Source organism: Vulpes vulpes, chromosome 8, assembly GCF_048418805.1.
Source record: "Vulpes vulpes isolate BD-2025 chromosome 8, VulVul3, whole genome shotgun sequence".
NCBI lineage: Eukaryota > Metazoa > Chordata > Mammalia > Carnivora > Canidae > Vulpes > Vulpes vulpes.
Window position 1 is genome coordinate 42,037,740 of NC_132787.1, and position 16,437 is coordinate 42,054,176.

General features: G+C 52.9%; 2 protein-coding genes across 3 annotated transcripts in view; one reads left to right on the forward strand and one right to left on the reverse strand.

The window, feature by feature from the left end:
* B4GALNT3 (beta-1,4-N-acetyl-galactosaminyltransferase 3) overlaps positions 1 to 2,306 on the forward strand; it is a 100,008-nt gene extending 97,702 nt beyond the window's left edge. For both annotated transcript variants that reach the window (XM_025995443.2, XM_072766272.1), the window contains one exon: positions 19 to 2,306. In XM_025995443.2, the coding sequence (XP_025851228.1) occupies positions 19 to 127 (109 nt within the window). In that variant the 3' untranslated portion in view covers positions 128 to 2,306. The remainder of the gene's footprint in view (positions 1 to 18) is intronic.
* Positions 2,307 to 2,995: 689 nt separating this feature from the next.
* On the reverse strand, positions 2,996 to 4,840 carry NINJ2 (ninjurin 2). Its single transcript, XM_025995617.2, has 3 exons — positions 4,567 to 4,840; positions 3,867 to 4,051; positions 2,996 to 3,367 (listed from the first exon to the last, which is right to left on the reverse strand). The coding sequence occupies exons 1-2, from the start codon at positions 4,814 to 4,816 to the stop codon at positions 3,885 to 3,887; spliced, it is 417 nt and encodes a 138-aa protein (XP_025851402.1). The 5' UTR covers positions 4,817 to 4,840; the 3' UTR covers positions 2,996 to 3,367; positions 3,867 to 3,884.
* Positions 4,841 to 16,437: the final 11,597 nt, after the last annotated feature.

The window sequence follows — 16,437 nt, forward strand, 5'->3', positions numbered from 1 at the left end:
TACCCCTCCCCCATTCAGGATCCTCCAAGCAGGCCTGGAAGTGGAGCGACTCTCCCTCAGGAATTTCTTCCATCACTTCCATTCCAAGCGAGGCATGTGGAACCGTCGCCAGATGAAGATGCCATGATCCTGAGGGGCGGCCCACTTGACCGACCAACCAACTGCTTCCCACTTCTTGACTCGTGCTCGCTCCCCAGCACCCCTGCTCACCATTGAGGAGGAGAGGGAAGGGGAGCAGGAGCCATGGCTGGGCCCCGAGAGGCCTCAGAGCTAACACTGTCACTTCCCCCAGAGCTGTTACCTCACACAGGCAGCTGCCAAGGCCCCTGTCTCTACCCTCGAGGCCTCCAGAGGGAGGACCTTGGGAGAGGGACCGGGAGGGGCCGTTCACTCAGTTGACAGAGGTGGACAGGCTTCTGGGAAAGGTGCCAGAGTCTTCTGGGAAAGAAAGACCTGTTTGAGTGCTACCAACCTATCCGTAAGGTGCATTCCAGCATCCACCCGGGGAGTAGTGACCAGGACCTGGAAACTCTTCTCTTGGACATATTTCATTGGGGTTTTTACTTTTCTAACAGAAAACCAAAACTGTAACTGTCCAGACCCAGCACTGACTATGAGAGACAGATGCAGTCTTGCACTTAAGGCACGTCCCCACTTGCATACCTGACCCACTCCGGTGTAGCGTGTTGTGTCCCTCGGTCCTTGATCTGGCAGCTGATTTATAACCAGAGGAGCTGGCACAGCGTGGATCAGTTCTCAGCTCTACCCCAGGCATGTGCCTTCCAGAGACATGCACATCTCTCCCAGGGAGCCACTGAACAGCTGGTCCCCAATTAGGGCATTAACCTTACCCTCCTGGTGGTGCTAACTTCAGACCGACGACCACAAGCACAGAACTGGTGGCACTTTTATGGTGGCCCAGTGGGGTTGGGAGACAGACAGCTAGTGGACATGGGCTTGTCATTCCCAGGGTCTGGCATACAGGCTGTGCAGGACAGGCATGGTGGAGGAGGTAAGAGAAGCCCCTGGCCTGGCCTAGCCCACCTGTAGGCTAAAGCCTTGGGGAGAATGTGAAGCAGAGAGGAAAGAGGATGAGGATGTAAGAAAGCCCTGGACTTGGGAAGGGGGTGGGGGGCGGCGTCCAGCAGGAAGGGAAGAAAGGGAAGTGGAAGACTGGAGTTCCCACAGCCCCGCTCTCCCACACACTTGCCCTCCAGCAGGGAGATTCCCCAGGCCCCACCTGCCTGCGTGGAAGAGGAAGGGGTGTGTTCAAGATGGAGGAACAGGGGCTAGGGTGAGAAGGGGCAGGACCATGGGTTTGGGGAGGCAAGGGCATCACCCTGAGATCTCTTCCCCAATTGGAGGGGAGTAGAGCCAGAAGGAACTGAAAAGCAGAGCCCTTTCAGGGAAGAGCCTTTGGCCTTTGTTGTCTTCAGCTGCCCCTTCTGACACCTGCTGATCACACACTTATCTTGCACTAAAAATCCCCAGGTGCCTTTGGGGCTGGGGATTTTTCTGCTGCTGCTGCTGCTGCTGCCTTTGCCGCTGCTGCTGAACTGACCAATGGTGCATTGGGCACTGGCTCTGGAACTGCAGTGTCCGTGTAAGGAGGGGGGCGCAGGGCTCCCTGCTGTAAGGAAACACCAATGGGGGTTGCGGCAGGTTGTGGCGGGGCCCAGGAGGGTAGTCAGTGAGCCCACGCTCCCTGCTGCAATAAAGTCCAAGCCACAACTTCAGAGTCTGCCTGGTGGGCCTTGCATTCACCAAGAGAACACCCTGGGCATTTAGGAGAATGGAGCCCATTGAGAACCTTCTAGAGGTTGAAGGTCCCCCTCTAAGAAATCAGGAAGGTCAAAGATTTTCCAGTTAATGGGTTCTGGCTTCTGGATACTATTCCTGCCCTTTGGGCTGTGGCTTTTTGCGTGGCCCTTGCTCAGGCTCACTGCCTTTGGGAAAGGGCTGTAGGGAATAGGTGAGAGCTACAGTGGCTGGCTGGGGCACCAGCTTTCTTTCCAAGGCCACTGTCACCCTTGGGCGTGGCACCAGTAGGCCTGAGCCAACCCAAACAGCTCTCCCATCTCCATCCTCTTAATGACAGTAGCCTCGCCCGACTTACTCATGTTCCCCCCACCCCGACCCTGACCCTGGCCAATGCCTTTCTTTTGCCGTTAGTTACCTCCACACCATCTGCCTTAAGGGGAGGGCCTGGTCTGGCCCCTACTCAGTAGGGAAATGTGTTGGGTGGGGGGAGGAAGCGGGATGGGGAGAGGGAAATTATTAAATACAGCATTTTCTTAGAAAACAAAGTGCCTTGTGTGTTTTTCCCATTGCCCATCAAGATAGGAGAGGGGTGGGCTGAGGGGCCTAAGCATTCGCATCTCAGTTGTCAGGCCTCTGATGGACACACTGAGGACCCTCCCACAATGCCCTCCACCCTTTACCATTAGTTGGTGCCTGCCTTGTGGGGAACTGCCTGAGGAGTCAGGGCCAGTGCAGAAGGGCTGACAGACGCCCTGGCGGAGAGAAGGCTAGGCACAGGGCTGGGGGGTGGGGTGGGGGGCTGGTTGGTGGGCCATAGAAAGGAGCCAAGGTGTGGCTCATTTGGAAGTAGGAGACAGTCTGAAAATCATTTCTATTGAAGCTAGGGATGCCTGGCTGATGCTTTATGAGCACAACTTTACCTTCCCAGTTCTCTTTGGCCTAGGCAAAGGTCAAAGTGAGTTTGTATGCCTTAAGCACACACCTAAGGGAAGGTGCTGATTTGAAAGCTTGGATAGGTTTATAACAGGTTCTCAAAAAGTATTGTGCATACATGGATCAATCCAGAACTAACTAATCTGCCATTGATGTAGCAGATGGTAATTAGCCCAAGGCATGTGGGGCCTGGAACACTGACTCAGAGCAGGACCCAGAGGAAAGGAAGTCAAGCCCTTTCCAGAACACAGCTGGAGAGGGCATCCAGAGACCAGCCTGATGCATAGATTGACTCAGCGGATTTGCAGAAAACTTTATAGAGATCATTCCCTTTTACAAAAAGGAGAAAATGGATAGGGCAGAGGGGAGGAATGAAGCGGAGTATGAACTAGAGGCCTGAAGCTGGGCAGGCTTGGCTTTAGGCAGACACTCCTTAGGTGCAAGAGACGCCACCAGAGAGAAAGGTTGGCAGTACCGCAGTCTGAGCTCAGGACTCCAGACCAAGATGGGATTCACTTAGACCAGTAAAATAACACATCTTAATTCAGAAGCTGTGGGTAGGGAGCAAGGGCATCTCCACCGCCCTTCTGGGAGCTCTCCTAGGGGCTGTGGAAAGTGCCCATCGTCCTAGTGTGGAGAGTAAAGAGGCAGAAGCCATTCCAGGACCTAGGACCTATAGGGGAAGCAGAGAAGAGACAGTGAGGTGGGCAGGCCAGACCAGTGGTCCTTAGGCTTTACTCTGCATACAATTCCCCTATCAACCTTTTTAAATGCACTGATTCAGTAGATCTGAAGTGGGGCTGGAGATTTCGATGTTTCCTGCAACCTTCCACACAGTGTTACTACTGGTCCACGGACCGCAGTTTGAGGGATCCCACGCTGCATCTTTCCTCTTGCCAGAGGGGCAGAGCCAAGCACTGACCACACTGCCTCCCACCCACCCCCAGCTATAGAAAGACCCCAGCTTGACTGCTCAGGAAAAATCACCCGTTAGCAGCAGGAGGGGCCTTTCTGGGCCCCCAACCAAACTCTTCTCTCAAATCCCCTCCTTGCCTCAGATCTGTCTTTTCTTGTTGCTGGCAAAGATCTCACTCTTACTTCAAGCCCCTAGAGCTGAGAGAAGAGTCACTTGGGAGACCCCTTGGACCCACGGACCTCCCATCCTCCCTCACCTGGATCCCAGGCTGTGTTCAGAGCAGATTCCTTGAGGTCCTGGCAGCCAGGAAGCCTGTCTTGTGTGCCCCAAAGGCCGTGATGAAGACGTTGACAACAACAGTGATGAAGACCAGGGTGGTGGCAGTGTTGTTGAGCTGGTTGAGCTGCCATTGCTTTTCTACCTCATTGAGGTTCAGCTGTGCTGTGGGCAAGGTGGGGGAGTGGGAGGGAAAGGTTGGGGTGTGGGGCCACAGCCCGAAACCTTCCTCGCAGCATCCACTAGAGGTCAGAGAAAGTCTGGCACCTCAGACTCTCATGTGGTAGAAGCAAGGGAGGTTGTATTCACTGTGCTGAGCCACCTTCTCCCTCACTGACCTGTGCACCGGGCATCCACACAGTCCTTACAGAAATCGGGATTTGGGAACTCATACTGAGTCTTAAGAGTGGGGATGCACACCACAAGAGAGTGAAGAGAGTTGTTCAGCAGGTATTGTGGAGTGACCACTACGTGGGATACCAGGAGATAGGACAAGGAGTCTGCTCTCACCATGTAGGAGTTGAGTTGGGCGTTTGTAGGTGTGGAGGGCTACCACCTACCACAGGTCAGTGTATGGTTGAGAAGTTGACATGTGCAAGAGCAGGAGGGTGCAGGGAGGCAGTTGGGGCCCTTCTTCCCACCAGGGGCCACCGAGGCCAACTCCTGGCCTGGGCTCTCACCAATGACCACGAGCAGGATTCCAATGACCACCTGTAGAAGCAGAGAGATGCTGATGAGGGTGACGAGGGTGGTGTAGTAATGGGAGGACGGCCCCTGCTCCAGCACTGCTTTCAGCCGCATGGCATTGGACATAAAGAGGGCCACATCCAGCATGCTCTCGGCCACGCTCTTCTTGGTGGCATAGTGGTTCAGGTTGATGGGCTGGCTCCTCCTGAGGTTGGGGCTCCCAGGCTGTAACAGAGAAAACATGGGCTGACCGAGGAGGCTCCAGAAGGGGAGAGAAGTTTTAAAGCTTTCCCTTAATGGGGTGGGAAACCGAGGGCAAATAACACCCTTCTCGGCTTCATGGCCTGAGAGAATAAAGAGTTGGACTAGAAAGTCCTTCAGGACCTTTGAACTCTGAAATGATGGTATGTTGGCATTTATGTTTCCTTAGGGTCTCCCCACGTCTATCTGAAGAAGAGTGGGGGACTGTGGGGAAGAGTCCTCAGCTGCTTGTAAGATGTACCATCCTCATTTTATTCTCCATGTTGCCTGGGTCAGGCCTGGCCTTGGGCCTCTTTCTTCTCTGAGAGGAAAGCATCTTGGAAGACAGCAGGATCTCTGAGGCTTGGCTGGAATAAGAAAGGCACCCCTTCTCCCAGAATGCTGTGGCCTCAAGTTTGTGTGCACAGCTTAGCAAATAGGTCACAAGCTGTGTCTGGATCTCACCCAACCCTGTGGCCAAGAGCACTGAGGCCACAGCTGTGCTCCTCAGAACGCATGTCTGTACGTACATATGGATGCACACAGCAATGTACACTAGTGAAAAGCTCTTCATTTGATTTGGTCTTTTTAATATTTTTTGGCTAGGATTTATTGACTTGTAATTTACATTTGATTTGATTTTGAAAAATAAAACACAGCTCTTACTCTCAAGAAGTCATTAACTCTGAAAAATTGAATGACAATACAGGACCTACGGAGTGGCCTCTGGGTCAGGCCCAGAAATTCTCACTGGATGCTACTGGCCATCTGCAGCCCCTCAAGAGGATGAGGGTGTGTTTTAGGGAAATTAATTTAGGAGGGGAGACTTGGGGTGGATTGGCCCAGGAGGGCCCAGAAGCATCGGCTCCAGACCCATTGAAAGATTATCGGTCTGATTTGCAGTCAGGGTGATAAAGAACAGAACCAGAGCAAGTGAGAAAGGACAGGGAGGGGAAGCTTTGAAAGATGTTACAGCCTAGAGGTAGGGAAACTAATCTTGCAGATGAACACAGGTTATTTACTAAGTGGATAGATGGATAGATGGACGGATGGATGGATGGATGGGGCAGGTCTCAGAGGGTTCTGGATGTTCCTTCTGGATTCTGGGCTTGTCTGGAGCCAACTGGCCTGGTTGGCCAGTGCCTTACAAAGGCCCCAAAGCTTTAGCCCATTTGGTAAAGGTTTGTCTCGGGTACAAAGGACACTTTAGTAAGTGAGAGAGTCTGTGGAGCAGCCCCCAGGCCTCCCCACAATCCAAAGTGCTTCCAGCATGGGAACAAGGGTACCAAAATTGTCCTGTGGGCCATCCCCACGCCTCCTCTCCTTATCCCACTGTCCCGTATGTCTGGTGGCTACATGTTTTGCACTTTTTACTCCCTTCAAATGTAGCTCTTAGTTCAAGATCTGAGAAAGTTTGAAATTACTGTGAAAGCATCAAAGGAGACTCCTTCTCTTAAAATTTGCATATGAACAGCTGACAAAACCTTAAACCCAAAGCTCTAGTGTTGTGTTTGAGCATTGCACAAAAAGTGTGTGAAGGTCTGGGAGATAGAGGGTATTATTTGGGGACACAAAGATCTTCCCAAGCTTTCACCAAAAATACTATCTATAAGTTTTTTGTTTTTTAAGATTTTGTTTATTCATAAGATACACAGAGAGAGAGGCAGAGACATAGGCAGAGGGAGAAACAGGCTCCATGTGGGGAGGCTGATGTGGGACTCGATCCCAAGACTCCGGGATCATGACTGGAGTAGAAGGCAGACGCTCACCCACTGAGCCACTTGGGAATCCCTGCTACCTGTGCGTTTTATAATTATTTTTTTAAATTTTTATTTATTTATGATAGTCACACAGAGAGAGAGAGAGAGAGATGGGGGCAGAGACACAGGCAGAGGGAGAAGCAGGCTCCATGCACCGGGAGCCCGACGTGGGATTCGATCCCAGGTCTCCAGGATTGCGCCCTGGGCCAAAGGCAGGGGCTAAACCACTGCGCCACCCAGGGACCCCTACCTGTGCGTTTTAATGGAGCTTCTGTTGTTCAATGGCTCTGAGAAAGCCTCTGTAGTTTCACAGGTGTGGGAGGCACCGTGAGGCAGAAGAGGGTGCAGGCCCATCTCTTCCTCTCTAATTCAGGGCCTGCTTTGATTTTGATTTGTGCTAGTCCCGGGCTACCTTCCAGGTAAGGATGCCCTTTCGGGGTCTGGCTGGGCGGCGGCGGCGACGTGGGCGGGTGACCCCCAGCCCCAGGCCCAGGCCCCGGAGCGTCCACATGGTGGCGTCCGAGGCCCAAAGAAGCCAGCGGGGCCCCGGCTGGGCGAAGCCTGGCCCTGCTTCTCCCGAGGAATCCGCGGGCAGGACCCGGCCGCCGAGCCCGGACGCCGCGGGGCCCAGCGGGGGGCCGGGCTTACGAGTCTGGGTGGGCCACCCCAGACCCGACAAACACGTGTGCCAATGTGAGCCGCAGAGAAATCCACTACTCACAGGCCCGGGGCGGGGTCGGGCGGTGGTCGGGGGAGGGGACCCGCCGCCCACCCGGCAGCCCGGGGATGGCGGCGAAGGGGAGATGCTTCGAGACTCTGGAAGCAGGGGCTCCGGAAGGGTCCCCTCGTGGGAGCATCTTTAAAAAAGCAGGACAAGGCTTTTCTTGATCCTCCTTGGCCGGCTTAGGTGCAGAGGCAGAGGAACGGGCGTAAAATCCTGGGCCCCCCTCGCGCCAGAGGGTTCAGCGGGATGAAGCCCCGAACCCCGCGGGCGGCCACAGGCGAGGATCCGGACGAGGGCGGGCGGGGCGGGGCGGGCTCCGGGCTCGGCGCTGGCCCTTTAAGCCGGGAACAAAGGCGCGGGAATGTGGGCTGGGCCCGCCTGCAGAGCCACCCAGCCTGAGTCATTTGTGTTTCGCGGGACGGGGGGCGTCGCTGGCTCCCGCCTGCTCCCTCCTCTGGTCTGGGCCCTGGCCATACGCACCCCCTCCGGGGCGGCCCCCGGCCCCCTGCTGCAGCCTGCGAGGCCTGTGTGCCCCCTCCACTCGCCTCCAACTCGCAGGCCTCGCCCCTGCTCCTGGCCCCTGTCATCTGGCTCCTCAGAGGAGGATCTGGGTGGTGGTGGGGGGAGTGGGTGGGACTCCCAGGCTTTGGGCCCAGCTCTGCCTCTGGGCCTGGCACTTTGGGCCTCGGTTTCCACACCTAGGACAGAGGAGGCAGATCCCATCCCTGGAGAGGGAGGAGGCTGTGGAGAGAAGGAACTCATTCCATCTCTGTTTCTCCCTAAAGGAAAGAGCCCTTCCGAGCTGCTCTCCTGTTTTCCTTCAGTCTGAGCTGTCTTTCAGGAACCCTGTCTCTCAGGAGCTTCTTACTGCGTCCCACCCCGCTCCACCCCTCCGTTTGCACTTGAGGGCAGCAGCAGGCCCAACCAGAGACTCCAGAGTCCCTGTTCAAAATGCATATCCTGTGGGAAAGGCAGCCCACCAACATCAGGCCTGCCTGTGACACCTGAACACCAGAAGGAGAGTTGGGGTTTACCAGGCTGGAGCAGGGGTGGGTGTGTGGGCTGATGGGAGTAGGTCCAGGGTTCCATTCTGGAACACCATGGGGCTTCTGGACACCAAGAGGGCATGGGCTTGCTGATTGGGTTGGGAAGGTGCACGGAGCCTGGAGAATACCCCAGACCCACTGCACAGGTTTCCCGGTTTGCCTGCCTCCTGGGCCTGCCCCAGCACAATCATTTCCTCTCTCTTCCTTGTCCTTCCCTCTTGTTTCTACTCAGATTTCCTTGTCACCCTGTTTGTCCTGCCAGGTCCCAGCTCCCAAGGCTGGTGTGGATTCCATCCCTGGAAGTCATGGATTGCTCCATTGTTCTGCCAGACAATTATGTGTCCCTTCATCCTTGTTTAGCCTCTATTTTTGTTTCTTTACACAACTTGAGTTGGATAGGAAAGGAATGCCTCTTTTAACAGAAAAGTAAACAGATTTTTACATTGTTAATTGACATTATGGTCAGTGGAGACCACAAGCTCCAAGAGATCATTCTGTCCTTCCACGGAAACAAGATTTTAAAGGGATAAGTAGCTGTTCTACCACAAAGCCATGGCATCTACTGAGTGTTAGGACCTGGAGCCAGGAGGGAGACAGGGAGTGCCCTGTGGGGAAGGAACAGGCCAAGATGCAGGGCTTTGTGTCAGCCAGGGAGGTTATCGCAGAAGGCACCCTAGATCTGGGTTCAGACCCTGGGTCGGCTACAAGCTGGAGGTATAAGCAAGCCTATAGCTACCACTGGGCTGCTTTTCTTATCTGTGAGATGAGGAGGGTTAGAATACATGATTTCTTGGGTCCCTCTGAACACAGAGTGATGTAGGAGCAGAAGCCCCAGGACTGAGAGTCTCAGGGGTGGAGGACATGCCCCTGAGAGAGACAGAGGTCAGGCAGCTGGGGAACCAGGCACAGAGGCAGATCCAATGAGTCACTTGCCTCAGGCAGCTCAAGGGCATCAGTGACCCTCCAGTGAGTCATTATTGTCAGCCCTGAGAAAAGCCATGTGTGTGTATCATCTCCCTGTGGATCAGCTCATACTCAAGGCTGAGGACAAAATAGGCCCAGAGGAGCCCTTGCCTGTTGGCCCTTCTGTTGGTCTCAAAATGACTGACTATCCAGAAAAGCCAGGCCTCTCCTGAAAAGCAGATGGGAATGAGCCCCATCTTTGGAAGGCTGCTTTGGGAAAGGGCGGGTCCCAGCCCAGGAAGAATGATTTGCTCAAGCGTTTGGACTTGGGCGACCTACTATGCCAATATGTTCTTAATTAGGTACCTGAACTCCCTAATCCTCTCTCAGAATTAAGTTTGAAAGGGTGCCTAGGGAGCCCATACCTGGGGCCTGGCACAGGGTTGAACATGGGCCCAGAGTCATCTTACTGAGTCCTCACAAGAACCCTGTGAGATTGGTGAAGGCGTGGTCACGGTGGCTGAACAACTGTAGGCTCAGAGAGCCTAAGTAAGTTGTACAAGGTCACAGAGCATGGTGTGTATCCCAGTTTTCTATGTACCAGGCCCTACCCAGCCACCTTCCAGAAGTCATAGGCATACTCCCTGCATCCAAAGCATTAAGGATGGAGGGCAGCCTGGTTGATGCAGCGGTTTGGCGCCGCCTTCAACCCAGGGCATGATCCTGGAGACCGGGGATCGAGTCCCACATTGGGCTCCTTGCATGGAGCCTGCTTCTCCCTCTGCCTGTGTCTCTGCCTCTTTCTGTCTCTCTGTGTGTCTCTCATGAATAAATAAATAAAATCTTTTAAAAAAAAAACAACAAAATTTAGGATGGAAAGATAAACATGTGAATTCAGAGGAAAGAAGACAATTTGTCCCTAAGGATACACATGCACACTTGCTAAGGGGAGGTAAAAATGCCCTTAGCAGGTGAAACTTCCCTTAGGCAGCATCCCTGAGTCCTGCATCACATTGCAGAAAGGACACTCATCCCAAAGTCAAAGGGCTTGGGTTCAAACTGGAGAGAGATGACCCAGGCAGCAGAGGAGATGGGGCTGACAGAGAGATTTTTATCCATAACTTTTGAATTTTCAGCCATTTGGATGTTTGAACTATCTAAAAAAATAATAATCATAAATTTGAAATGAAAACAACTATTCGCCCTAACAAGGCCGACGGTTAAAACAAAGTAGAATTTATGACTTCATCACAGGCCTTGGCTTCTCCTGTCTGCGGAATGGGAGTAGTAGCTGCCCTGTTTCGAACAAAGCTGTTGTTAAAAAGATCAATGAGATAAAATGGGTGAGTGGGCTTTGAACACTGTAAGGTATTCAAATATGAGACAAGAGAGACATCTCTCCCACTCAGGGTTATACTTGCACCTGTGGGCCTAGAGGCATTTTAAATACTATGTTGTGACTCAGGACCTGTCCCAGCCCAAATTTCGAAGGAAGGCATCACTCGTTGTCCTAGCCACCCCTGTGGTCCTTGAAATGCTTGTCTCGGCCTGCTCAGCAACCTGTGTCTTCACCCCAGCGAGCCTCACCATGAAGCTGCCCCAGGCCCATCTGGCAGGGAGGGGAATTCTTCGACAGCCACCTGCACTGGCCTCTGGGGTCTCTGCTGGGGCTGGGGCTGCGGACCCCAGCTGCGGTCCTCTCACCTGGCCTCCGTCCCCCCCTCTCTGGCCTGGCGCACTCTTCCTCCTCCCGCCCCCAGGAGGGGGCAGAGAGCTAACCTTTACTCATTACCGCTCCCTTGGCCTGTGCCAGGCACAGTGATGCTCAGCAGCCCTGGGCCACACCAGATTACTCACTGTTCCCTGAACACACCCCACCCTTCCCGGCCTGCTCCTGCTCGCTCCAGGAGTGAAGGCCTTTCTTTCCCATGCCCTCTCCACCCACCAAGCCTCCCCTCCCTTCTAGAACCTGTCCCTGGGCAGGCTCTGCCCAGACCCTGGGCAAAGGCTGCCCCGCTCCGTACGGGCTTCAGCTTTGTTTAGACCTCTCTAGATGGCTCCTCCGGCCACCTACTTCACTGCGGACTCATCTTCAGTGTACTTGGGCCCCTTCTGGGCTTAGCTCAGTGACTTACCCACATTCAATGCACAGTAAATGATGATAACTTGGAATTTTTTATTTGAAAGAGTCCCCCCCCCCAAAAAAAAAAAAAAGGTAAAAAGAAAGGATCTTTGAGGGTGGGATTTCACTCACAGTGACTTCTGGGCGAAGGGAGTGGTGTTTGGACAGTGAATCTGCCTTTAAAATAAAAGCCCCTGATCCAGGGATAGCCCTTCCTCCTGGCTGGTGTCCTGCCTCAGGGAGTGAATGACTCAGACTGGAAGCTGCTACAGAGATTCAGGCCAAAATCTGTGAAGGCCCAGACCCTGAGGCCTGGGTCTGGGGCAAACGCTCTGACCACAGGCTTCCCCAGGCCAAGAGCAGTGGATCTCACCCTTAAAAATCAACAGTCTGTAAACCACCTCGGGTGGGGTGTCTTTTGCTTGCTGTTCCAGTAATAATAATATCCAACTAACCCAGAAACCTCCTCGAAGCCTTGGGTGCAATCTTGCTGAGAAGCTACATCCCTTGGCCCAGGCTGCAAACCAGAGCTTTAGAGCCTGAGAAGGTCTGCAGTGCCACTGTCGGTCCACCAGCCACTCCCCCCTCCCCCTCCCTGAAATAGCTCCACCTGCCAGCCGCCAGGAACACAAGGGCTTTGGATCCCTTTGTGAGTTCAGGAGGTGAGATGGTTGCTTTCTAACAAAAGGGGGCTATATATAAAAGGAAAAGAGTGTGCGGGGAGGAACAGGAAGGCACAGGGGTTGTGATAGGAACCCCATGGGGCCTGTTTGCTCTTTCTTAGGAAGCATTTTCCACCTCCCCTGTAAGAGGTCCCCCAGTCAGTGGCTTTCAGGAAAAACCATCTCTCAGTTAGGGTCCAAAGTTAATCATGGATTTACCACATAGAAATTTCCAAAGGATTTTTCTGCTCTCTCCCAATATCCTAAACAAGAGTACTGTCTAAGTTAGTACTTTGCTCTGGGGCTTCCAGACCCATCTGGCATTTGCTCTAGGCCCAACGTTGTTGTTGTTTTTTTTAAGATTTATTTATTTATTCATGAAAGACACAGAGACACAGGCAGAGGGAGAAGCAGGCTCCTTGCAGGAGCCCGATGTGGGACTCGATCCCGGATCCTGGGATCGAGACCTGAGCCGAAGGCAGACACCCAACTGCTGAGCCACCCAGGCATCCCTCTAGGCCTCACTTTGACTTTGTAGTTCTCTGCAGCATTCCCCAGGCCCACCTCACCCATCTCCATTCATTGTAGGCCTATTCATCTTTCAAGGGCGAAGGAATTGAGATTTGAACAATAATAATGATAATGCTGTATGCCAGACACAACCCCCATGAAGTGTGGGGGGGTGGGTAACAGTCCCGTTTGACAAGTGAAGTCGTTGAGGCTCAAAGAGATCATCTGCCCAAAGTCACCAGTGTCAGAATCCTAAACCTATATTCTTTCTTCTATAGGAGTGGTTTTTACAGGGTGGTCCCTGTGAAAGCAGCAGCAGCAGCACCTGGGAACCTGTTAGAAATGCAAATTCTCAGGGTCCAGCTCAGACCTACTGAATCAGAAACTCAGGGGTGGGACCCAGCAATCTATGTTTTCAAGCGATTCTCCTGTGAACTCAAGTTGGAGGGTCACTGGTCTACACCAGGCTGCCAAACTGCCACAGCCGATGCTTGCTGGCTTCTAAGCTCCGTGCTGGATTGTCACTGAATTCTTTTAATACCTATTTTAAAGATGAGAAAACTGAGACTCAGAACAACCCACTAACTTTGCTCTAGCTCCCCCAGCTGTTAAAAGTGTTAGAGCTGGGATTTGAACCCCGGGCAGGCTCTGGAGCCTGTATGCTTAACCTATGACACCATACAGTCCCTAGAAGCATAGGCCACGTAAATCTCTCAAGAGTGGACATAAGTCTAAAGTATGTAGAGGTAACATATTTAGATCTTTCCACTGCATAGTGAATAAATAGAAATCTGTATTTCCCACCAGCAGCCAGAGTATCCAGTGGCTCCTGTCTACCCAGTGCCCAGGGCTGCCTGGCAGCTGCTGATCGTGTGCCTGTTTGTAAGGGTCTGATACATTTACCCTGAGGTTCCGTTTATGTCTTCACTCAGAAACATTTACTGAGCCTTTTTTGGCCTTGTAGAACCTTGGATTTTTGTGGTGGAACCTAAATCCAGATAGGAGGCCTAAACACACGTAAGTGAAAATTACTTTTAGAACAATGAATCTTAAAGCAAAATATCGACATTCCACATGACGGCGTGGATAAGTTTTGTAGGTGCCTACTAGATTATACATTTTTTAAAGATTTTATTTATTTATTTGAGAGAGAATGTGCACACACAAGAAGGGGGAGGAGGAAGGAGAGGGGCAGAGGGAGAAGCGGGGTCCCTGCCAAGCAGGAAGCCCAATGCTGGCTCCATCCCAAGACCCTGGGATCAGGACCTGAGCTGAAGGCAGACCCTTAACCGACTGAGCCCCCCAGGCGCCCTTTCCCCACTAGCTGATATGCTTCTCAAAGGTGCGGATGATTTCCTTGGGGTTTCAGGCAATTAGAATAAGAAGCAGTAAGAGCTGTGCCTGCAGTCTCTGGCGACCGTCCAGGTGAGGAGACCTCATGAAGCAGAGCCTATCTGACAGTGAGATGGGAAAAGGGAAGGTGGTGCATTTCCCACCCCACCCAGGCTTGCCGAGAGAGCCTGCCAAGATTCCTGCCCGGTTCAGTTCAACAAACATGTTTTCGGCCCCTATCATGTGCTAGGCCTCTAGGACAGGGCAGAGATCGCTGCCTTCCCTGTATCCCTATTCTCCTAATCCCCTAAAGTGACAAGGCTTAGCGGAGAATAAAGTGTATAAAGGGGGGAAGCCAGGAGATAAAAAGACCTTTTCAATCCCACCCCAGCAGATCAACGTCATGGGAACAAGGACTCTTGGCTGTTCACTGCTGTATCGCAGAGCCTGGCACCTCGGCCGGCACACTGAATGAACCGATGATGCACTTGTCACTTCTGTATTCATTCACAGAAGCTTGACAAGCTGTGCTCCACAGGCCCATCTCTTACATGGAGCCCCTTACAGGGGCATGTTGACTTCTGACCCCCTATAGCATTAGCGCACGTGTGTGTGTGTGTGTGTGTGTGCGCTGCCTCTGTGGCTGCAGTGCCTCGGTACTGACATAGATGAAAATGCCACTGAGGAATGACGCTATGACACTCACTGCAGCCTCAGAGGCAGATGGGATCAAGACAGAGTGGAGTCTTTCAGAGCAGAGTCTCAGGGACCCCAGCCAGGGTGGAATCTGTCATCAGGGTCTGCCAGCCCTGCGTCGATGCCCCCCGATGGCTTCAGCCAATCCAAAGAGGTCTCGACCTTACTGCCAGCCTGCCAGTGTGCCAGGATAGCTCTGCCCAGCCCTAGGAGTCCAGCTCACCCCTCCGGCCCAGCAGACCCCTCCTGGCTTCTCACACCTGCTGGCCCTTCCAGCCTGAGGATCTGCATGTGGAAGGGAGGTGCCAAATCAGACATCCTCCCTGCCCCAGCTCCTGTCCTCTGGGCCACAGCTCTGAGCCGTGGGCCAGGGGCTGGGGAAATGGAGGTTGAGCCAACGGTTGTCATTGAGCTTGGATCAGAACTGAGCCTGGCTGCCTTTTCTTCTCTCAGTGACCTCGGGCCAGTCATGCAACCTCACCGTTTCTCAGCTTCCTTCTTTGTACCTCCCCACCCCCTTTGTGAGGAACTAGTGTATGGTCCAGTCTACAGACACGGAGGGAACGAACCTCTGCCAGACTCTGCCAAGCTCTTAGCAAAAATGGCCAGTGAGTCCAGGCCAGTTCTCACCCAGCCCCCAGACATTCTCTAGAACTAGATCTACTGGGGATGCCAAACATGTTTAACAGCCCAAACTCCAGAGTTTTTCCAGATTATAGCCTTTCTCTTAATAGCTGCATGTGTTCGGAATTCACTGCCTTCTAGTTACTCTTCTAAGTGTTTTTACAAATTTTCTCACTTCTTGTAGGACAAGAGTAGGTCCAGAGGGATTGGGCAACATATGTGCATTCACACAGCTAGAGATGGGGGAGTCGAAATTTGAAACCGGGTCTGTCTGAGGCTGGAGCTCAAACTCTGTTAAGCTGTGCTGTTCTGAAAGCTTCTGTTTAGCTTTTGAAGCCCAGATCTCTGAGGAAATCTTTCTTTTAGTGCCTGACACAGTATCTGACCAGTAGTGTATGCTTGGGAAGGAAGGAAGAAGAAAGGAAGGAGGGAGGGAGGGACGGATGGAAGGAGGGAAGGCAGGCAGGCAGGTGGGCTAGCCTTGCCCTGAGCCTCTGGCCCAGACCCAGGCTGGAAGGACTCTCTTCTATAGCCCAGGGCAAAGCCCCAGGGCAATGAGGCAGTTGCTGGGTCACTGCTGTGCCCTCACTCCTGTTCTAAAAATACAAAGAGCCCGGCCTTTCAAGGCTACCAAACAGATATCCAGTTGCTCTCTGGGGTCAGGCTCAATCCTGCCACCTGGCACCTGCTCCCTCTGGGCCCCCTGCCCGAGAGCCGACCCCTGTCATCCCTGTGACTGTTTACTGCAAGACAAAGTCCAGCTTTGCGAGGTAGGAGTTCCAGGGCAGCCAGGCCCAGCCCAGCACAGCCTCACGCATGCTAAACTGTGGGGCACCAGGACAGTTTGGGTGGCTTTTCCCCTAAGCTCAGTATTGCAAATACTTTTTTTGCTGGGGTTCCATTCCTACAGCCATCGAGTAGGGACAGTCAGTCTCTCTGGCTCCTCTGGAGTTTGAGCAGCAGCTCAGTTCCAGGATTTGGATACTGGCCTCGGAGGACACCAGGAATCAGGCTTCAGCACTGCCCCTCCATAGCTATGTGACCTGGGACCCGTTAGGCACCTATGAAAAATGGGAATCATGTGATTACAAAACAGTGCTAGTATTATCCCATTTTTAAAGAAATACATTTATATGCATAGGTAAATCTGAGAGGCTATGGGTTAAAATATTAACAGTGTCATCTCTAGACACTAGGATCTAAGGTATTCTTTTCCTTTTTTGCTTTCTCTGTATTTTATTTTTC

Excerpts from the sequence above, each read along its gene's own strand:
- NINJ2 (XM_025995617.2), bottom strand. The coding sequence starts at position 4,816 with ATGTTTTCTCTGTTACAGCCTGGGAGCCCCAACCTCAGGAGGAGCCAG. Across the intron at positions 4,052-4,566 it reads AATCCTGCTCGTGGTCATTG|CACAGCTGAACCTCAATGAG; the intron begins GTGAGAGCCCAG and ends CCTTGCCCACAG.